The 23497-nt window shown below is 46.1% G+C and overlaps 3 protein-coding genes across 6 annotated transcripts in view; 1 reads left to right on the top strand and 2 right to left on the bottom strand.

The window, feature by feature from the left end:
- Nucleotides 1–37: 37 nt before the first annotated feature.
- Nucleotides 38–9728, bottom strand: slc18a2 (solute carrier family 18 member 2). Its single transcript, XM_061285204.1, has 16 exons — nucleotides 9423–9728; nucleotides 9122–9344; nucleotides 6522–6861; nucleotides 5207–5265; nucleotides 5027–5110; nucleotides 4452–4544; nucleotides 3857–3946; nucleotides 3725–3768; nucleotides 3540–3600; nucleotides 3250–3345; nucleotides 2679–2757; nucleotides 2125–2176; nucleotides 1968–2031; nucleotides 1765–1884; nucleotides 1384–1517; nucleotides 38–748 (listed from the first exon to the last, which is right to left on the bottom strand). The coding sequence occupies exons 2-16, from the start codon at nucleotides 9252–9254 to the stop codon at nucleotides 638–640; spliced, it is 1560 nt and encodes a 519-aa protein (XP_061141188.1). The 5' UTR covers nucleotides 9255–9344; nucleotides 9423–9728; the 3' UTR covers nucleotides 38–637.
- The window catches only part of vax1 (ventral anterior homeobox 1), a 29718-nt gene continuing 10103 nt past the window's right edge, over nucleotides 3883–23497 (top strand). For 2 of the 4 annotated variants that reach the window (XM_061285206.1, XM_061285208.1), the window contains exon 1: nucleotides 10478–10814. Coding sequence is in view for 2 of the 4 variants with exons in the window: in XM_061285208.1 (XP_061141192.1) it covers nucleotides 10754–10814 (61 nt within the window). In the remaining 2 variants the exon portion in view is untranslated. Of the gene's footprint in view, nucleotides 4008–10477; nucleotides 10815–23497 lie in introns of those variants that run through there. The other 2 variants (XM_061285209.1, XM_061285207.1) reach the window with 2 other exon arrangements.
- Nucleotides 12420–16422, bottom strand: kcnk18 (potassium channel, subfamily K, member 18). Its single transcript, XM_061285205.1, has 4 exons — nucleotides 15651–16422; nucleotides 15408–15554; nucleotides 12781–13603; nucleotides 12420–12604 (listed from the first exon to the last, which is right to left on the bottom strand). Exons 1-4 carry the CDS (start codon nucleotides 15880–15882, stop codon nucleotides 12547–12549), a joined length of 1260 nt encoding a protein of 419 aa, XP_061141189.1. The 5' UTR covers nucleotides 15883–16422; the 3' UTR covers nucleotides 12420–12546.

Consider the following 23497-nt stretch of genomic DNA (forward strand, 5'->3'; position numbering starts at 1 on the left):
AATTGGTGACCGACCTACAGTATGACAAGACTAATCATTTAGTTTTGACTTTTATTTCTCATATTCTACAATTAGGATTCAAACAGTAACAAAGTGAGCCTGACATGTTGCCTTTGAGCCTCCACTCAGTAGTTGGACTGCACTACGGCCCGTTAAGTAGGTCACATACTGGTATACGTACGTACGTCATTGACAGCATCATCCACCACAATTTGAAGCGATTTAGGCACGAGGGAAAAACATCACGTACAAGTCGGATGGATTGGGAAAAACAGGACGAAGAGAAAAAAACAAAAAGGCTTTGCGTGACATCAAACAGACTGAATTGGGTGAACATTTTCCCGGCACCCTTCTGCTGTCTACAAAGTGCTTTTTGGAAGAAGAAGAAGAAGAAGAAGAAGCAAAAACGACGCTCAATAGCAAATAAGGCTGTTGGCTCTCGCACGGTGTGCTTTCCAACACAGATCAAGATCAACTTTGGTTTGTCTCGGTACAAGCGCTAATAAGACAATAAATAGAGAAGACGCAAACCATATTCACATCTGGACTACTTTGTTTTTCTCTCTTCTTTCGTTTTATACAAGAAAATAGATCCTTTGAACCCTTTGACCCACGGCATGGCTAGTTCCCTTTCCTCTTAGTCGTAATCGTCATCATAATCGGGATCCATGTTTTCACCTTGATAGTAATTTCCCTGCGTGGAGTAGGACCTTGTCTTCATCGAACAGTTGGTCTCCATCAAAATCGCCTGAAATGGAGACAAAAGGTGGATTTAGCCATGACGCTCGAGTTACGATTGCATTTGCCACTGACTTGCAGCCCTGCCTGCAACACTTTGTGCTACGTCTAGACAATCAATCACCAAACTGTGTGGCCAGACGCTCGATGTTCTACGTCGTGATCAACTGAACAACTCATTCTTTAACGCGTTGGAGAATTGGACTTGCTATCGGTTGGAATGTTTGTTGAAGCGCTGTGCACAATTGCAGGAAGGAACACTGGGCTGGACTTTCGGGACAGACTGTCGCTACGTAGGCATACAAATGAGTCTCGTTCCAGTCAAGTTACGTAGAGGACTCGAAGCCATCCTATGCAGATTCAACAACACACATTCCGGCATTTGCCAGAGTCACGCAACAACTGGTAGCTCAGCTTCATTGTCATCACAAGACAAATAGCACCAACTAACATTGCACGATTTTATTTAGAGCCACAAAGTAAGAGGGAATCAACTGTGTTTGTTTGTGATCTACTTCAAATCATTCGTCGCATATTCAATAGCTAAATGGCCAAATCAAATGGTATCCTAGTCATCTCTGGTGGTGGTTAGCGTCAGTTTACGGGAACCTTATTTGATGTCAAACAGTTTGTGTGAAATCTTACCATTTTTTCCTCTTGTCCGGGTGGGTTCCTGAGAAAGAGGCAAAGGGGAGCAAATAAAATGTCCACTATTCCAATAATGGTCATCAACCAAGGGAAGCCAATACTTTCGGCAATGGATCCTCCGATCGATGGACCTAAAACAGAATCATTCTCACTTGGTTAACCCCATCTGAAAAGTCATGCTGTTGTGCTCAACTGGACAATCCCAATGATTAGATTGTCGAAGGGTCTGCAGCCCCATCACAGAAGAGAATTTACCCATCCCTCGCTCCATACCTCCTTCCCTCCCTCCCTCCTTCCCCCCTGCCCCCCTCCCTCCCTCCATCCATCCATCCCTCCTTCCCCCCTACCTCCCTCCCTCCATCCATCCTGCTTCCTTACCTAAAGCAAATCCCATGCAAAAGGCCACATCAGCAATGGCATACACACTTCCATAAACGGACACGTGGCGCAAGTCCACCAAGTATCCCATTATAGGCATCATAGAAGAGTCCACCATGCCTGGAAGAAAGGGTGAACAGGTGACAGACACATTCACCAAGCTGCCTGCCAGCTTCATTATCTTTTGGGTAGTAGCTACTTACCTATGGCAAAGCCAACTCCAAAGTTTGGGAGAATCAGACCATAGATGTTTTTTGCAAATGGAACCTACATCAGACGGCAGAAAATGTCGTCATCATCATCATCATCATCATCATCATGGCTTCTACTGTATATACTAAGGGCACTCTACTTACTCACCCCTATGATACAGATGCCAACCACCACCATGCCAATAAGGGCACAAAGCCATCTGTTGGGGTGAGATGGACAATTGAGCAACAAATGATGACATTGTCACTCGTGGCAGATAGATTTGTTCAGTGGTTAAATACACGGATCGGCTTCCCCAACATAAACTATGAATGTCCTTGCACGAGAGTGATCTCGACCAAACGGGCGGGTGCCTGAGGAGAACGCTGCCGAGTGGAGCACCTTTGAACCAGATGAAAATGTCACGTTCCCCAAAAGAGCATCCCTACTCATAAAGAAGCAGTACACAATGCTAAAAGTGTCGAAAGCAAAGCAGAATAGATGGAAGTGTTACCATGTCTGCTGAAAACACCGGGATAAGTGCTAATCGAAGGCAGCGTTCTCACAAAAAGTCAGTCCAAAAGAATATCCGCCGTCAGGCTCCCAAACATCCAAACGGCGGAATCTCGTTTGGAAAAGCGCAAACCGATAGTATGGCAGCCAGCCGGCCAGCCAGCCCAAGGGAGCCAAGGAGACTAGATAAGGCTTATTTCCCCTCCTACCTGCCCATCTTGTGTGCCAGCGTTCCAAAGATGTAGGTTCCAATAAGGTAGGAGATGGATGCAGGTAAGAAAGCCACTCCTAGACAACACACACACACACACACACATCAAAAGAGTGAAGGTGTGGCAAGATAAGCAGATTCTATCAGCGCTGCTTCATCATTAAGGCAAGGCAAGGCAAGGGCGCTGCTGTACATCTTCCATTGTCTGTAATGAAGACCTGTGCTTTCCACCTGCCAGCACATGACACCCTAATATCCGCTTTGTGCTTTTCTTTTCAGCCCACCAAGACTTCATATTGTGCAGACTGAAGGAACAAGGCAATAAATAGATGAAGCCATATATCAAATGTGCCATCAGATTAAGAAATGCCCTGTATGGTTTCTAACGTTGCTGACGAGTCCCAATCTTTGCCTCGAGCGGCCAAGTCCAAAAGGTAACGTGGTAAAAAGAATCCTTCTGCTTTTACAGCAGAATCATTTGATTTGATTTGATTTGATTTGATTTGATTTGATTTGATTTGCGAGCCCTACTTTTGTTTTGGCTGCGGCGGCTTGCGACGTGTACATACCGAGCTGCCATTTCCTGGCGCACATGGTTTCCATCATCCAGATTGGCAGTGTGGGCTCCAGCATGGCAATGCCCATGTTCCCGAAACAAATAGCACCTGGGAGGAAGGATCAGGGATGAATGGGCACTTTCAAAAGTTGTCTTTTTTTACATTCACAGAAATGACAGCGAGGGCTTCCGATGGACCAAATGCACACCGCTATTCCGGAAGTAGCCATTTGCACGTATGACATCACTGGTGAGGTGACCAGGTCACATTCAATCTGCTTATGGCTACTCTTATGTCCTTACCAGCTGCAATAACAATGTACGGATCCTTCATCAGGGTCAACAACGGTGTCCCCTTCTGACTCTGTTGAAGACAAAGGAACACCAGTTTCAGAAAAAACAGCACACCCCCATTTCGTTTTGGAAACTCGAATCGAAACGGGATTTCATGACCATTTCGAAAGGAGTGTTGCAAAGAGTTGACTCACTTCAGGTTCTACTTTGGTGGGCTGAAGTATAAAAAGCTGCAACGCTGTTGAGCAACATTGGATGAAACCATAGGAAAATGAACAAGTCTTATTTTTTGCCGTTGAAAAATACATTTAGCCATTTTTGTGTACCTCCATCAAACAGAGCCAGGAAAGCCAGAATGAGGAACGGAGCAGTCTTTCCGACAAACTCGTACATGATGCTTCCAAACGGAGGCCCGACTGCGGAGGACAAATTGGATCGGCAGTGGAATGGATGGCAATCAAACCCATTTCAAAGCAGGTTAGACTTTCCTAGATGACGAATATAATGTACATTGCACGCACAAAAGTATCAGGACACGGCCCTTGATCCCATTCGTTCAAACGAAAACGTCATTTCAACTGGATAGCATACGAAACGATTTCTCCCATCCATTTTCCATACCATTCGTAGCTCTGTCGATACCTTGCATAGCAAAACGTTGTGCATTTTGGTAAGCGACAATTCTACGCCTCCGACGGACTGAGGAAAGATCATTTTCTGCACTGATGCAATTCTGCTTCAATGGGCCGAAATTCACACAGGAAAAGAGAGAAAAAGAAACCAAAGGGAAAAAAAAAAAGACAAAGCAGAAAAAGAAACTTGATATTTTGTTTTCAGCTCTTGGTGGCATACTGCACAAGTGAGTCGTCAATACGATGATCTATTCTTGAAATAGGATTCACATTTCCAATAGTTGCTTACCTAAGACTCCCATCGCCAGACCCCCAAGGGCAATCCCTATTGCATGTCCTCTCTCTTCATCATCTGTGTACACACTTGCAAGCATTCCCATCCCTGAAACGACAGACACACTACATTCATCTGTAGGAATGGGGGAGGGAAGGTGCTGATAACAGAGCTTGAGAACAATTTTGCAGCATTCTGACTAAAGAGGGCACATTAGTCCTACAATTCATATTTGGATATTTCTTCAAAGATTCTTTGGGGAGGAGAGGAAGGACAACAAGTTGTTATACAAATAAGCATGTCATCGGTGGCTCTATGCAGATCTTTTATGCTTTTGCACATGCTGAGTCCCAATTGTTTAGTCTCCATTTGCCAGTGCAAAGTTTGAGACAAGATGTGAACAAACAATTTGGAAATATGGAGCTGAAAGGATATTATTTTCATTCCCAAACATCTTCTCCTCTAGCTAGTGCTGGGGCCTAACCCTAACCCTAACCCTAACCCCCAAGTGCCAGGTCTATATTGTAAATGAGTGAACGAACAAACGAGTGGATAGGAGAGCCATTCAGCGAGTATAGGTGAGATCTTACCGGCAACAGATGAGCAGGAGGAGCCCACACCTTGAAGTGATCTGGCCAGAAACAGCAGAGCGTAGCTCGATGAGAAGGCGAACACTTCACAACAATAAGAATAAAATAAATACGGGCAAGGACACATAAGGCATGAAGCAGCCATTTGCATTTCTTTCAGTTATGACTAGTGGAACTTACTAATTGTAGAGATGAACATGATACAGAAGCCAATGAATATGGGGAGCTGGTATCCAATCCTAGGACAGAACAAGAGCAACATTGGATGCATTGCTTTCACATTGCTGCTGCTGCTGCTGCTGCTGCTGCTGCTGCTGCTGCTGTTTTGGTCTATGTAGCCAATGTCTTCTCGTCCAAAAAGGCTTCACATCATCATCATCCTCATCATAATGCTGATGATATCACTATTCTTTTTTCTTGGATTAATATTATACATGATTGATAGTGAAGCCCTATGATCCAAGCTTTTATATTGCTAGATGATTCTATTTGTCTGACTTGTCTTGTGCTGTCCTTTGTCAGGAGGGAAGGTGACTATGGTGCTGTTCTTGCTCTCGCTTACTCACTTTGTGTGAGCGTGCAGCTGCGACACTAAATACCACCTTGGAGGTGGCTGCCAATAATGCTGGCTAGCGCACTCGGAATATGCTGTGAATTTGGCCACCGTGCATGATGATGGAGTTGGAAGGAGCACGGATGCTTTTCGGTTCTCCAAATATGCTCCATATTTTGGAAAATGACAATTTGCTGATTTATGACTTTGAGCTGTCCCATCCAGTATGGAAGCATCCGTCCGTGAAAACAAGCATGTGTATGTAAATGTACTTCATCAGGAACTCTGCTCTGTTTGACTGACAGGGAGGGAGGAAGGGAGGGAGGGAGGACATATGCAGCTTGCCTGCCTGATATAAAAACAGTTGTATTCCATATGTTTGTGTCCCTTTGCTGCTCCTACTGGATATAGTAGCATCAGATAAGCCCATAAATGTCATTGTGTATTGACCCTTGGATAGCTTTTCAGATCCTGAGAGAAAGCCTGTCATTCTCAATTGGCTCCTTTGTCATACTGTAGCAAATAAGCAAATGCATCCATCCATCCATCCATCCATCCATCCATCCATCCATCCATCCATCCATCCATCCATCCATCCATCCATCCATCCATCCATCCATCCATCCATCCATCCATCCATCCATCCATCCAGCCATCCATCCATCCATCCATCCATCCATCCATCCATCCATCCATCCATCCATCCATCCATCCAGCCAGCCAGCCAGCCAGCCAGCCAGCCAGCCAGCCAGCCATCCATCCATCCATCCATCCATCCATCCATCCAAAAGGCTCACCCCGTCAAGGTGTAGGTGCTTGAGAATCCCCGCAACCAGAGGGATTGATTCACGCGCTCGATTAGAAGAAGCAGCATGAGTGGCTTTGAATTCCCCCCCCCCCCCAAATCTGTCTGATTGCTGAAGGCAAGTATTGAAATCTCACCTGTTGGTGAGCGGCCCTATGAAGGGGTTGGTCAGCAGCTGCACGGTGGCCTTGGAGGCAAACAACAGCCCCACTTTGACATTCTCGTTGATCAGCTTCTTGGTGGAGAGCGGGCAGTCGGAGGAGTTCTGCGGCAGCCAGGCGCCGGCCGCCGTCGTGGCCGCGGACGGGGCGGCGTCGGTCGCGGCGCCGTCCGAGCCCGACGACCTCACCGTGTTGTCGTATAAGGACACGATTCGATCGAAGGCCGCCGGAGTGCTCTGGAGCGGCGCTAAGGTGCTATTGGACACCTCGTCTGTCGCTTCGTCCAGGTTGTACAGGTAGCTGGGGATGATGGGCACTGTTGGGCACAAAGAGGCATCAGATGGACGACATCAAATCGGACCACATGACCCTTGACTGACTGAGGCATTGGGCAGGATGACATCACCGTATGTGGGATAGTGGGAAGGTCATTTCGATTTCTTTGTGTGTCTTGGCATGTGAAGAAGAAATTGACAATACAGCAGACTTTGACTTTGACTTTGTATGCTTGGGCAAAAAGACAGCCTTCCTGCTCGCGACATGTGACAGTCTAGAATTGAATCCTTTTTTCTTTCTTTCCTCCTAGTTGCTTGTTACTGGAATACTGCTGTGGCTCAAACTAGCAGAGACACATTTCTTGTGTGCTTTGACTAAGTTGGCCAAGAAAGATGATTCCCATTCTGATTTGGGACACATGGTTGTGGTGGGTGGACACAGGCAAGATGGAAAAGGGCCAGAATGAACAATAACCATTTCTGGTGCCGACTTGTGACTTCTTGCGCTTCACTAAGATTGTGTAACACTGACCTTCTGTCTCACACAGTCAACTTGCATTGCTCACCCAAGAGGTTTGTGTGAAAATGAAGATTGGCTTGGTTTTGAATGACATGTACAACTGTATATCGATAGAATGACCTCGTCAACAAATGTCATCCTATAGTTAAATATATTTCGATATAGATAGATACTATATAGATATACGTACATACACGGCTGCCCGCTGGATAGAAAGACAAGGAAGCTTTACTTGATGATCATCGAACAGTATTTTATACTTCTTTCTAAACACGGCAACATCGGAATAGTCGCAGCATATTAAGTCTCCACGCTGCCTGTACTCCAACTAGAACGCAAACAATCATGCAAGTGGTGAACTAAGCACACCCGACCGACTGTGGAGAACCCAGCCGCTAGGTCCCGAGATCAAGTTTGACCTCAATGCTCAAGGAAAACAAATAGGCGAGTTCAGAACTCGACAGGCTCGTTTCAATGAGCAAACAACACATCGGACTAATCTAATGTGCAACTGAATTGGATACAAACAAGCTACATCATGTTGAATTAGTGGAACAGAGAAGCGCAGGGAGGGCACCAGTGCTACAGTTAACATAAGACAAAAAGAAAAAACAAACAGTCTGTAAAGCCATTCCGGTCATTTCGTCACCTTTGCAGAATATTCCAGATTTCACAGCGTGGTGGTGGTGGGAGTGGTGCCTTATGCTTTTAGGGACAGGAAACAAGGGCCAGACATAAATGAGAAATGACATGCGAGCAGCAATGGCGGCCAGACTCAGACCAGAGATGTTCACTTCAGCAAGCACCCTCAGCACCCCGAGGCCACGACAGTACCAGGAAAAGCAACTTTATTGACACAAATAGGCGAGGGGAGATAATGCACTCAAATAGACTAGACAAGACACAGGCAGCAGCAGCACCAGCAGGAGCAGCAGCAGCAGGAGCACCACCAGCAGCAGCAGCAGCAGCAGCACCACCACCAGCAGCAGCTGCTGCCAATATTGCAAAACAAAAAGATACATGTACTGCGTGGCATGTGTGCCTTCTCAAAAAGCTCTTTTCCCAGCAAAAGGGCTTTCTCGCTACAGCTGTGATCAAATCAACATACTAGCTGACAGCCACCACTAAAGACGTTCTTTTGAAATTCCGTGTTTGAGGGGAAAAACCAAATGGTAGCAAATACTTGAATAAGCATACAATATGATTAGAAGATGATCAAATGGTCACAAATACCATTTCACACACAATGCGAGTGCCTGACTTTTGTTGTGAACTGTCCTTTGCTGTCCATTGCCACTTGTTATGTACTATATACAATACACGTACAGCTAGGTATTGAAGTGGAAAAGTAGCCACTTTGATTCATTTCCGTCATTTCTCTTTCACAACTCACATTGATCCTTTCTCCCCACACATTCTCTTAATAGCCATTCACATATACCAAATGAAACGTTTCGGGCTCAACATGCAAGATGTGTTTGTTTGTTTGTTTGCACCGCCAATTAAAACTGAGCATTGTGGAAGAAGAATACAGCGTTCATTTTCTTAGTAGTGCTCACACGATTTTGTTGGAAGATGGAGAAAAGGATTTGAAACGGAGCCATTTGTACACAATCTTTACAAATGTCCTCCTCCTCGGTGACTTCACTTCAGTCTGCGTGATAACCAAGCATGATGCCCCGTGGGTGGGAGTTGACCCACCTGTTACTTGCGTTCAATAATACGTCAATCGAAGCGGATCAAAGGTGTAAGGTGTTTCATGAACGTTTGTTTGTACCTACCCACCACAGTCAGCAGCATGTTATCCAACAGCAGAGCCACAAAAACAATGAAAAGAATAAGTTTCCTCGAGTGCCGTTCGTCTCGGAGCCAGTTGCGTAAATTGAATTGGCGGAAAGCGTCCAGTCTCCCCATGGTGTTAATTCCGTGAAAATATCAGGCAGGACCAAATGGGTGACAGGCACACACACACACACACACACACAGACAGCCGGCTGGCTGGTCCTGTGCAGGGAGACAGACAAGTGTTAAAAGACAGAAAAGCACAGAGTGAAGCTGATGGCTCCCATGCATCTTACTTACCTGGCTGGGCTGGGCTGGGCTGGGCTGGGCTGGGATGGGATGCACAGAGGTCAGCGGCAGCCAGCCTCACAGGAGTGAGTGAGCGAGCGAGCGAGCGTGCGTGCGTGCGTGCGTGCAGCGCGGCTGGCTGGCTGGTTGGTTGGCTGGCTGGCTGGCTGGCTGGCTGGCAGGCTGGCAGGCTGGTGCGCTTTGTCTTTCTACTCGCTGCTGACGTCACAGAAGGCTACACGACAATCCACAGAGCCCCAATGGAATCATTTGACTGTTGGGATGTGTGGCGGGGCCGCGGGGGGGTACTGCTCATTCATCAAGAATAGTGATCGAGGCTAAATCCTCGTCCTGTTCAGTGCGCATTTTCTCTAGTCCTTATTTTGCGCTTGGCATAGGTACCAAATAACATGAACTAATTGGGCTTGCCACCGTCCTTCCTCTATTTTGTCCATTCACCATTTATCAAATCTCATATATTTCTTGGATTACGGACACCTAAACTATCGGTGCCCGTTTCATATGAGCCGCAGTAGTCGCAAGATGGCAGCGGTAAATAAGTTTGACACCAAAAGTTTTATTTGGGGGATTCCAAAACACGACTTTTAGTTACAGTATGAAAGAGAACGCTGGTTATGGAAAAGGGGAAATGTCAAAAATGTTTCTTTTCTTTTTTTTAAACTGATTGCTTGGGTCTCTGGGTCCTGGTTTTGTGGCACAACTTGCCCCAGGTATGGATGGGGTAAGTTGTGCCATTGATAATTGAAGTAAAACAGATCCTTTTAATCTCACAATAATAATGATAATGCTAGCTATATATAAAAAAAAGACCAAGTCAATACAAATGACTTATTTAAGTTTTACAGAGTTAAGTTTGAGCAATATCAAAGGCCACTTTTCTATAACAAGGTCACATGAACACCTAATGGAGTCTTGGTCCGGGCCGGGCCGGGCCGGGCCGGGCCGGGAGAAGAAAACTTTTCAACTTTCCATGGTGCCATGAATGCAGCCTTGCGTAATGACGTCACCTAAAAATCACGTTCACAACAATCAAGCGTGGACCGTAAACGATTGAAACGGTCAACTTGACCGGAAACCAAATGTGACACACCTTACACCCATTGTCATATCTATTGCGCAAAATACCGGGCCACAGACGCTAATGGCTCAAATCTAAAGAAGCATTTGGTCAAACGATATTTCCAAGCAGGCATGCTTGATTGTGTCTGCAACGCGTGTGAAAGCAAGGAAGAAGACATGGCTTCAACTTTTGCTGCAGGTAGCAGCAGGCTGAGCCGAGCCGAGCCGAGGCGAGCCGAGCTGAGCGCGCAGCAACGTTGACAATGACGGCGGCCACACAGCAAGCGAGCGAGGCATCACGATCATCCTCCTCACCCGCTCCAGGTAAATAAAGCGAGAAATTAAAATCAAGCTTTTGAACTTGCATTAGTCAGTGGTTACCATGACCAGTTGGATTGCAGATATGACGGCGTTTATGTCAATTCTTTTCCAAAGTTTCTTTGAAGCATTGCCATATAGTTCTCCCGCCCCCCAATTAAACAGGGTTGCATTTACCAAAGCAAAGGAAGCACTCCTGTGCCGCAGGATATGAAGGCAAATGATTGTCACAAGGCTGTGACTGCAAATGTTGCCCTTTACAACAGTGATAGTCTATTATTTGTGGAAAAACCAACGATCCATTTGCTCATTTATTTTCAACTCAGGATGTTGTTTTGTATACTCTTTTGTATATTTGATACCGAGAAAAATAAATGTGAAATTGATCAATCTTGAGATTTTAATCATGTAATAATTGGGCAGCACTGGTTAGCACGTCCGTCCGTCCGCCCGCCCGCCCGCCCGCCCGCCCGCCTGCCTGCCTTCCTGCCTGCCTTCCTGGCTGGCCTTGCAGAAGTTGTCAGTTCCATTCCGGCCGCGGCCTTCCTGTGTGGAATTTGCATGTGCCTGCTTCCCCCAGGCACTCTGGTTTCCCCCCCACATTCCCAAAACATGCTCAATAGGCCGATTGAGCGCTCCAAATTTCCCGTAGGTCTGAGCATCCCTAGGCCCCTAATATCTTCAATGGAAACATACAAGGGCTATTGTTTCAAGTTGCAATGCAGAAAGTAGTGGTGATGTGCATCCTATTTGTAGTCCATGTCTCTCTACGATTCATTTTGTCCAGACATGTTGTTTTGATTTGATTCGTCCCATAAGCTCATCAGAGCAACATTTCTCATTTCTTGACGCTGGCAGGTCTGTCTGTACTGCCAGTCAGCCACAGTTGCAGGTTATTGAAGGTCAACAAACCTGTTTCTTTTCAGATCCACTGCGTTCTTGTGGAAATGACAACCGTTTCTGAACGCTTCAATGCCCTTTCACCCACCATAACCGCAGACAGGACAGATTTCCTTCCCTTTACACTTGTCCAAACTAGTAGATACAGTCTAAAGTGCGGTGCGGTGCGGTGCGGTGCGGTGCGGTCCAAAAGCTTGCACAACACAAAGCTTCCCAATCCAGTCAAAACAATAGCGCTCTTTTAAAACACCATTTAATGTTGAGACTTTTGAACGTTGCCATGGCTCCTATTATCATTAGCAGTGCTTGAATGAATGCTCCCAAATCACTTCATGAATTGTCCCTTCAAAGAATTCCTTGCAGATTTCAGGACTTCTTCATTTTGTACGCAAGTGCACGAGTTGATGCGTCTTTCTTTGTTACTCTACTGCCATCGTGCGGTAATAAGATGATACTGCATGCAAGTGGTTTTCCATTTTCTTAGCTGTGTGTTGGTCGCTCCGTTGAGCAGTGGATTAGGCTTGGCAAACGACCGAAAGATGGGACAAACAAACAAACGATTATACGGGTTGTGAATGTGAAGCACGACAATCCAAGTCACAAAAACAAACAACAATGATTGATTGTAAGAAAAATGTTCTTGCAAAAAACAAGCACGTACATGTGGATTGCAAATACAAACCAAAGGAGACGGAGGGAGGGAGGGAGGGAGGGAGTGACAGCTCCAAAACCCTTCGACTCTGAGCTACGGAAGGATGGATGTAAACATTGAAAAATCCTCCATAGCGACTTGTGCAAAAAAGTACTTTTGGAATGACGAGACGAGATGCAACGAGCACTATAGATTCATTCCGCCACCTTCTTTCTTGTCAAATACCAGATGAGGCAAATTCGACCTGAGAGCATTGTGGAAACAGGAATGGCGGGCGTCACCAGTAGGCAAAATACCCAACAAGACAGACAGACAGACAGACAGACAGACAGACAGACAGACAGACAAGATACCCTGAAGATTGCAGACTCTTTGCTCGGTGCTTCTTTGTCAATTGGCATCCGAAAGTTTGAAACTCACTTCTTGGATTCACTGTTTCCGACGGTCACGATCTCGACGCAGCGACGGTAGCACTTGACGAGGCGCGTCTGACTCAGCTTGAAGGCCATGGACATGATGGCCATGCCGGAAATAATGAAAAGGGAGGTGAGCATGAAAAACTTGGGATGATGAGGCACAATGTCTCCAAAACCGATGGTGGTGATTGTGACGAAACAAAAGTAGTAAGGGTCAAAGCCCTTCATTTGCTTCTCCCACAGCGGCAGAATCAAACCGCCCAGAAAGATGCAAGCAAACACGATGAAAAGAATCAGCGCAAACGGCACGTCCAGCGTTTCCATCGTGTCTCCTATTCCCGCAAAGTCCCAAATGGCAAATCCTTTGGGTAATGGCGCCATTTGATTCAATTGCGGGCAGGACGCGCTCCTGAGCAGGGGCCCCCCCCGCTGCCGCAGGAGATTCTCTTTGGCGACAATCTTGTCAAAGATTTCTCGGTTTTTTTGCAACCGCAGGGAACCGGACTTCACGTTCACTTGCCTTTGCGACACTTTGCGGATGCCGGCTCGTCGGCCCAGCGCAAGGTCGTGGCCCAAAACGGCCGTGCCGTCTTCCAAGGTCCGATGGTTGGACTCCCTTGCTTTTTTGGGAGCCTTCAGCCGGAAGCAGCGGTGCGAGCGCAGGACTTTGGTCAGGGCGTGAAAATGGATGTAGGCTCTGGTGAGCAGCGTAGCAAGGAAGTCTCCAATATCCAGCATGACTAAGAGCATGAGCGGAATGCCCACCATAGCGTACAAGACGCACAGCACCTTACCGGGGAGGGTCACTGGATACATGGCCCCGTAGCCTGAAAAAAAGCAAATCAAATAGTGTTCAATGTTGATGTTTCGAAGGCTTGGACTTTGTTGCCATGGCGTTTAGTTTTGAAAAGGAAACAAACAAACAAACCCCGCTGGCAATTCAATTCCAAGTCATTCCCATTCAGTGCAATTCGGATTGTGGTGGTGGTGGTGTCAGCGGCGGCGGCACATCCATCCATCCATCCATCCATCCATCCATCCATCCATCCATCCATCCATCCATCCATCCATCCATCCATCCATCCATCCATCCATCCATCCATCCATCCATCCATCCATCCATCCATCCATCCATCCATCCATCCATCCATCCATCCATCCATCCATCCAGTCAGTAGCTGCATCTGCGGAGCCTGGTGCAGTATATTAGCATGCTCCAAGAGCTTCCTTTCCACATCTTCCACAAGTGAATTATTATCTATCAGCAGAGAGATGTGGACTTCAATTCCACTCAAGTGATTCTACACATCCACTTTCATCCTGGAGTAAATGACTTGACCGCAGTGTGACCGACCGACCGACGGCATGAGCATGCTTTTTCTATGTCCAACATAACAGCACGGGCAGGAAATGCGTTTGGAAGCTCTCGCAAGCTTTTTGTGGTGATGTAAAAGCATTCTCCTCTTCTCTTTGGTTTGTGGGCCGTCCACTCGATCCCTCTCCTTCTTCAACTGACTCATGACGCCTTTCAAATGTTGCCAAGTATAGCTGGTGCCTCGTTTGTGTCAGGATGACTTCCAGATACGCGGTTGTCAGACAACACCAATATTTATTGTGTCGAGGAAAAGATTTTTGTTGTTGTCCTCATTAAATCGAGCCCAAAAAGTCGAGCAAGTATTGATTGCTGAGGTGAAATGCCGTCCGTCCTTTCTACGTAGTATTGCCTCGCTAAATCTTCTCATCTGTGTCTTGTCACATATTCCAAACATCCAAAAGCAGCTGCCTCCCACTTACCAGTCCAAGTTTTTTTGGGATCACAGCTTGCTCGCAGAGCAGTCTGCTGTCTTTCTGGCCACTATTAATCGGCCATCGCTTGTGTCTCACACAGTGTTTCTTCCGTATTCAAAATGGAATCTCTGTCGCTAACTGATCCCTCATGAGATGTTGCCTAACCTGGCTTAATATTCACTTGCAATCTGGTTCATAGAGCTAGCAGTGTTTAAAGAGTGATGTGGAATCCAAAATAGCTAGCACTTCAATAATAACTGCTGCTCAGTCATTTGTGTGTTAAAAGTGAATGAATGAATGAATGAAATGAATGATGATCAAAAGGAATTGATTTTGAGCTGAACTTGACTTGATGTCACGAAAAGCTGCCACTTGAACACGCGTGCGTACGCACTGTGGTAGCAGGGCCGCCGAAAGGCATCACGAGTCGTCAATCCAAGCAAGGAAGAGAAGAGTTTATCAACACGCTCGTCAAGCGGAAAGTGAACAAGTATGAGAGTAGGCAAGAGCCACAAATGAAGTCCCTGCTCAGCAGCAGCAGCAGCTGCAGCAGCAGCAGCAGCAGCAGGCCCAAAGGAATGCTGTCATTGATTTAGAAGGTGACTTCCTGCTTCAACAAACATAGCGTAAGCTTTTCAAAGTAGCCCAATTCATGTTTCATCGTGTATTGCAAAACGACTGCATCCTTTCTCTGTAGTTCCGGCTTTGTGGCATTTGCTCATCATTGTTTGCCCTTGGAAAGCTATGCCACGGCTTCACTTTGATTTGTAGCTTTAACAATGGGAGCTCGCTCCAGGTCCCCCTCCAGCTTCCTAAAAAAGGCAATCGGAATGATGCACTCACCGACCGTCGTGAAGACTGTGCACACAAAGAACATGGAGCCAAAGAAGGTCCAGCTCTCGGGTTGTTGGAGCCACACGGTCTGAAAACCATGGTTCATTTGATGCTCCACTTCCTCCACTATGTTTTGCTGAGTGTAGGATGTGTTCCCTAAGGTTCAAAGAAATGGGTTCAGAGCGGTCGGGATCAGAGTTGGAGTAAAACTCATTGATGTCAATCGATTGGAATGCGATTCTTCCGACCCACCGGTGAGATTCTGGACGTGGCGGATCACGCGGCCCAAGAAGCCATGGTATTCCTGCTTGGCCGCAGGTGCTCTCCCTTCAACGTATTGGAACAAAAGCGCGCCCAGCGCTGCGTAAAGGACCAGAGACAGCCAGAGCATGACGTGAGGAAGGAGCTTCCAAAAGTAGTCGCTGCACGCCTTCAGCTCACTGCCGGCGGGGCCCCTTGCTTGCTTGTCTAGCGTGGATCTCATTTTGCTCCTCTTCTTCTTCTTCTTCTTGCGCTGATGCAGAGCTCTGACAGTTGGCGTCGGGGGGAGTGCCCGTCTTGCCTTGATGCTCCTGCGAATGTGCTCTGGCTCTTCTCAGTGTATGCCCCCCCCCACACACACATCCTGGCAATCCAAGAGTGCTGCTCCCAGGGGACAGTACCTAAGTGTACTGCTGCCTGTGGTGCAGTTAATGCATGGCAGGCAGGCAGGCAGGCAGGCAGGCAGGCAGGCAGGCAGGCAGGCAGGCAGGCAGGCAGGCAGGCAGGCAGGCAGGCAGGCAGGCAGGCAGGCAGGCAGGCAGGCAGACGTGCTTGGACCACTGTCATTCATTTCAAGCATTGTGAAATCAAGCTCCAATCTGTTCCGTTCCCCTCGAACAAAAGAAAATACGTATTGGCACCTTTTTCAGGCTGAGCACCAATCGCTAATGTCTTTGGCTCTTTGTGCAGCTCCCCTCGTCGACATGGACTTGTGTGTGTGTGTGTGTGTGTGTCATTGTGTTAAGCAATGAGCGAGATTTGAGAAAGCGCAGCTAAGACATCCTCTCCACTGTTGTCTTGGCACGTGATAGATAGATAGGCTTGCTTCCCGTTTTCTTTTCAACTCTCCATATTTGCTGGAAATGTCACACAAGTTGCTAGGTGCTCTCTCTCGTCCGTCCCTAACCTCAAGAACCAGACTGGTAAAGTCTTTATTTCAGACGCTATCTGTCTTAACCTGCAATGTGCAGGCGGCGTGGCAGAGGCGTAGGCAGGAATTGTTCCAGTAGGGGCGCACGCCCACAGGAATAAAAATCAAACATCACCCACGCCGTTCGCTGATCGCTAAAACAACATCCGGGTGAATGGATAACATCGCGCACATAGAATAGCGCAAGCACATTCGCGCAAGACCGAAAGAAAAAAGCGCCATGAAAATGAAGAATCGAAAGAGCTCCATTTTTTTCAACCGGGGCGCAGGGAGTCCGAACCGGGGCGCCGCCCCGGCTCGCCCCGGCTTGGCTACGCCTCTGCGCCGTGGCTTCGTTCTTACTACAGGTGGTCCCAAGACTTAACGGGATCAGGGTCAGGAACGTGGATGGAAATACAAGGAAAGGCACTAAGGGAATGCAAGAAACTATTTTTGGTAGAACAGGCTGGATGAAAGATTTTGAAACACGAGACTAATAGCACAATCCCAAGGGCGACAGACAGGTGGTGTGGAAGAGCTATCTTTAGGTGGCCAGGCAAAACAGAACAAGCAAAGCACGGGGAGCACTTTATGATATGTGTCTCCCCAGACTGGAAGTTATTTTTGCACGCCTGCAAGATTTGATTTCCCGCCTGCTTTTGGCTGACTTTGAACAAATTCACCATTCATTCATTCATTTCGTTCTTTCCGCTGAATTTCTTCACAAACAGCTTGGACTGGAGGTCTTGGTTTGGAGCAGCACTTTGCCAAACAGCCATCCCTCCCAAGCACTCATTTGTCACCACCTTGCGGCATCCCTCCAGCTTTACAAAGCAATTGATTTGCATTTGAATCACTCCAAGGGATTGAATGAAGCTCAACCGTTCACAATGTCTGACTTATGTTCATTTGAGATCTCAAGACCTCGTGCAATGAATGCAATGGCGACCTGCAACATCAACTCTATTCTCCAAAAGACATTTTGGTCACTTAGCGTATTCCTGCTTGTAGCTTTGGCTCTTGCCACACTTTGGGTGTGATGTCATGATGCGTCATTTGCACAACTGAATGAGCACAATACAGCTAGTGTCACTGGAGCCACATCAAGATAGTAGATACTGTTTCTGGAGAAAGGTTCAAGTATTCCCCGCATTTTGTTTGACGTCCTACGTGATGGAGTTGGATGGCATTTGGAAGCTTTGACGGTGTCACCTGGAGATGATTGCGCAGGCTCTGCTTCCATACTGGGTTTCTCCCATTGGCCACAGTATTTGTCTTGAAAACCATGGCAGGTGGGAGAGACAGCGTGACGTAGCAATCTGCCTCGGACCCTGAAAACTCAAGAGCAAATATGACCAATCCAAATCTTGTCACGTAGAATGGCACACTTGAAAAACAAACGGTGCGTGATGCGGCGTGTCAACCGATTGGCGAATCTTTTGTGTTTCTTGCAGAAACAATAGTCGCAGGTAAAACACGGTGTAGCCACGCGGTATGTTTGTATTTAATAACTCGGGTGGAAATCTTTTCGGAACTTAGCAATGGTGCCAATGGGAAACAACATTAGCATGACGTAAACGATCCCATCGAAATATCATCAGTATGATTCCTCCAAATGAATTGATGGAAAACTTACCGTTGCCATTGTGAAGATGAAAGCTCAATACTACAAGTACCGTATTTTCCGGCCTATAAGGCGCACCGGACTATAAGGCGCACCTTCAATGAATGGCCCATATTAAAACTTTATCCTTATATAAGGCGCACCGGACTATAAGGTGCACCATTAATGCATCATGTCAGATTTTTAATCCAAATCAAATCATTTTCCATTTTATCTTTTTTATTTCAACTTCAGACGGAACAAATTACTTTATAATCATAAAATAATGATCCATAGTCTTTTTGATTCATGATTCGTAGTCTTCAGCGGGCCACTTATGATTGATTTCATGACACAATGCTTTGGGCCAGTTTAAATTTAGGAATTTGGTCCATATATAAGGCGCACCGGACTATAAGGCGCACTGTTGGTTTTTGAGAAAATTTTAGGTTTTTAGGTGCGCCTTATAGGGCGGAAAATACGGTAAATGAACACAATGATCGACTGGCGTAAACAATCACATCGAACTATCATCAGTATGATTCCTCCAAATGCCTTCAAATGAATTGATGGAAAACTTACCGTTGCCATTGTGAAGATGAAAGCTCAATACTACAAGTAAATGAACACAACGATTGACTGGGCTCGCTCGCTCGCTCTGGCCATACTTCCATACTTTTATGATGCAAATGATGAGGGTGGATTTGGGCTGGAACTAATTAAGCACTCCCGCCCTCCCTCCCTCCAACTAACAATAATGCACACGATAGCTGTTACGGGATTTTACAGTCTGCTTGGTACACTACACAAATGAGTTCTGTTCTGTCTTTTAATTTGGACTCTCGAGCGCTGATTTGTGATTTGTTAACTGTGCAAATAATACAAGCAAATTCATCCGTAGACCGACCGATGATATTTCGGATGACTTTGATTCATTGCTGCATCTGGATGCACCATTACAAGGTGGTTGCAATCAATTCGAGACAACAAACAGACTTAGAGGCAATCATTTGTTAACCATTATTGTTCGAGAGTAGGGATTGTTTTGTACAAATGCGCAACGTGAAGTTAGCTTGTACGTATTACAAATGATGAAGGATATTGGGATACAGAGTTTGGATGAAAAAGTCAAATGATCACCGCAATTCTAGCTGGAGCCTTCCGATCATTTGGTGTGAAACAAGATGAGCTGCTTTGTCCACACGAGGGCCCCAAAGACTTTGCATTTGCTCCTCCATGCCGGCCGGCCGGCACCTTGCTTCCTTCCATTGTTTCCATTGGTCGTTCAGATGCAATTAGATCTTCCAAAAGTACATTGAGCGATTGTGGCGAATAGGCCTTTGATTACATGTTGGGAGAAATTCAAATGACAACAGAATGACATGTCCATTCAAAAGAGAACCACTTAACTATTGTCATTTTGAAATGGCATCAATGCAAGATGTGACGAAAGGGCAGCAATCCCCTGGGCCTTCTGGGCTGCCTCTCTTTTCTTTGAATACAACTGATGATTAAGTTGTGTCCTGATAAGATGTTGTGATGTTGCGATTGCTCATCTTCATCGTGACCAATATGGAACCCACCTGCAAAATGGATAATGGACCTTTCTTTATTCACTTATGAAAGCAGCCAGGGGTTGAATACAAAAGAGTATGAAAAAGGTGGTGAGGAGACTTTGACTACAGTGCAGTCAGTCACTTGATAGACTTCAATTGGCAGACGCTTGGATTGTCTGTCTCCACACGTGACCTGCGATTGACCAGTAAAGACGTCCGCCGAGATAGCGCCCGTAACCCTGGACAGGACGAGGTCATTTTGTGACAAGCGAGTCTTACTCTTACGATGGATAGGTTTGGAAGGTTTCAAGAGGCAAGCCTGAGGTCCGAAAACGACTCGAGTTCTCATAGGAGTTCTCTGTCGTGTGATTGGAAGAGAGTCGAAATGAATGACACCATTCCATTTCTCGGATCCTTTGTAGTAGTGAAATGATGCTTCAATCTTAAAATGGCATCAAAGCTCTTGTTGATGAGCGTCATTTCCTGGTTGTCTTTGTTCCTTCATTGGATGGAGTCACCGTTTCGACCAAAGGCGAACGGCGTTAGGGGAGGGAGGGAGGGAGGGAGGGTGTCAGCTAATACCTGGGTGCATTGTGTCCAAGTGAAATTCGGATGATGGAAACATCACGGCGTGCGCTCCAGTTAAGCCTTTTCAACTGTTGGCGTCGACGCGCGGTCGTCGTGAAAAGATGGTGTCGAGAGTTCAGCAATTAGACGTGCGTACTTAGACCTTATGCCCACTTTGCTTGATTACACTCGGAGACTTTTATTGTCGCTGGTGAAAGGACTAAAGTAAATGGAGCTCCAAGGACAGCTTTCATACAGCAAGAGCGTCGTTTTAAACGATGGCTTCGTTAGCAAGATTATGGCAGTTACGTTCGGATGTTTAGGATGTATGAAAACGAGTAAACCCATTGAACCGAAATACTATGCGCCTAGCTCCAAAATTCTTCGGAGACGTATGCAAAACACCAGTCTTTTGATCATCCATTCAATTTGATCCATCCGGTATTTTTATCGATGACCTGGCGGTGTTGACCAAACAAGGTCATGGGTGCGGCCCAACGCAAATGGCAAATCCGCTCTTGGCATACATACGTTCATCTGAAGCGCTGCTTCTGCAGGCTCGCCCGCTGTCTCGTCTTCACCGTCCTCTCGCTCTGCTCTGGAGCAGATTCTGTGCAAGGCTTCTGCCGTTGACATCTTTTAATCCAAATACTACTCCATACTTTGCTACGTTTGGTGCAATCGTTTTCAGAATGAAGACGAGACAATTGATTTTGATTTGTAGAAATGGTCTTCGTAGATCATGTAAACCTCAGTCTATATTTAAAAAAAAAAAAAGAAAAAAAAGGACAATACATTTCCAGCCCAAACACTGCGTTCATTTGACGTGTCTTTTGGGCCTGCTTCATTTTCTTTGGCTAAGCTTTTAAACTTGAGTAGAGGGATAATTACACTGTAATGCACCATTAGAAGCTTTCGTCCGTGCGCTTGAAATGAGACAGAAACATAAAAGGAAGACAAAGGAAAAGCTGCTGCTGCTGCTGCTGCTGCTGGTGTTGCTGCTGCTGCGGCGGCTGCGGCTGCTGCTGCTGCTGCGGCGGCTGCTGCTGCTGCGTAAGATTTCAGCAAGACTAATCTGATAAATGAACAAAATGGATAACATCAGCAGTGCATTTAAAAGAAACGGTGGCTTGTCAAATGGTGAGCTAAGCTGCAAAAGAGCCAAACAACAACAACAACAACAAGCACCAAAATGCTTTATTTACAATTCTTGCTTTTGTCAGGCTAAGATAGACAGTGTAACTGTTGCAGCAATAAAAGAAGTGCTCAAATTACACCTGCGACAATAACTACCGCAAGGCGCCATCCGTGGGACAAAAGAGTGTCACCTAAAACTATTCAGGGGGAACATACAGAAAAATAAATTACCGTTTGGGCTTTGTTGTGGATTTGTAGGCTGTCTGCGCTCCACAAAAGAAGATTAGTACAATGGCATTGAGATACTTTCAGTGGCCGCCACTGCACTGCCGCCTGGAGAATAGAAAAGAATAGAATAGAATAGACGCCTTGGAGTTGCCTATTTGTCACATTTCAATTCAGACACTTTTTCGAAACTTGTCGTCTTTTTAATTCAGGCTTCATTTTACAATGGAACGAGCCTTCTTTCAAAATGAACACAGTTGCTTCAGAAAGAGCTTGTTTGTTAAGGGGCCCAGCGAGCCTAAGTTCACGCCGCAATGGCGACAACGCATCCGCCGCACGCACACCTTAGCTGAGGTCAAATGCAATTTCAAACTAAATAGATTCCAGCCCAAGGAAGTCGTGGAAGCTTCTCAACTGACGCGCAATCATGTCAGCCATGTTATGCTATGAAAACAATCACAAAATAGAAGCTTTAAACACAGGAGTTAGCTTCAAGTAGATTCTGCATAAACGACAACAGCTTACGTAAGTAGTGTGATTATTAGCTCAGCTGTCAAAAGTGCTGAGAATTCCAAGCACTTGAACCTCAAAAAGGAATGACACATTGATATCAAAACAAACATATTCATCCAAAGTCTTCCATGTCCCTCCGTCTTTTGAAGGGAAAGAAAGTGCTTCGAAAGAAGACGACAGTAGTATCGAAACAAATCAGACAGCCTTAAATGTTGAAACAAAACAAAACAAGCCCAACTCACCACAAAGGCGATTTGGAGCTCAGCTGCCCGCACAGCCTTCCTTCCTTGCTTCCTCGCTTCCTTGCGTCCTTCCTTCCTTCCTTCCAGCATGGTATTTAGAGGGTTCAAGAACAGCTTGCTCTCTTACTGTGGAACATAATCAGCACATTTTAAAAGATAAAGAAGGCCTATGAATGTAAGCATTCATTTTGCCGACTCAGGCATCACGGCTCTCCAAGGCCTGCCTGGCGGGCTGGCCGGCCGGCTGGCTGGCTGGCTGCCTGGCCGGGCGGGCGGGCGGGCTGCCTGCCTGCCTGCCTGCACTCTCCACACAAACCCAAAAGGCTTTTCCAACCAACGCACTGAGCCTTTCAGAGTCCCAATAATACAAGCACAGAGAGCCAACGTGTTCCCTTCAAGTTGACAAGGGTCGCTCACTCACCTGGACTGAGATGTGTTAACTGCCTTTTATTCACTTTAGTGTCGTTCGGAATTAACAACAGGTCTTACGACAAAAAGCGCCAGGCTCATCTTCAAAATAAGCCTGTGGTTTTCCTACCGGCCATTGATGATTTTATCTTGGTGCGTTTAAGCGCCAAAGCAACTATACCAAACAAACATCTTTCACCATTGAAAAATGTTGGTGTCAAAATGATGACTGTTAATACGAGGTCTATTCAGCCCGGCCGGCCTGGCAGTAATTATCTGACTATTGTACAGCATGTGATTTGTATGGAAACATCCGAGCTGGAATCCTGCTAAATAGGTCTATTAAATCAGACGGAAGAAATAATTGTTGTTATTGTTTGTGCTCTGGGCTGCCCCAGCTGTGTTGAAGGATGCGGTTTTTTTTTTTCTTTTCTTGCACTTCAACAGTAAATAGAAATCGATGGTGGAAAACGTTTATTGACAATAACCCTCTCAATGTCCATCTCGCAGGGTAACTACAATATTTGCCTTTGTATGATGCAGTACAATTAAAGAGCCCCCCCCAAAAAAACTATAACCACAAACATATTTTATTATGCCCTTCTGGGTGTGTACAGTCAGTAGCACAGTTTTATAGTTGTAAAATTGAACCCAAATGAAAGCTCTTTGGATCCAAT

Source organism: Syngnathus typhle, linkage group LG8 (assembly GCF_033458585.1).
Source record: "Syngnathus typhle isolate RoL2023-S1 ecotype Sweden linkage group LG8, RoL_Styp_1.0, whole genome shotgun sequence".
Lineage (NCBI taxonomy): Eukaryota > Metazoa > Chordata > Actinopteri > Syngnathiformes > Syngnathidae > Syngnathus > Syngnathus typhle.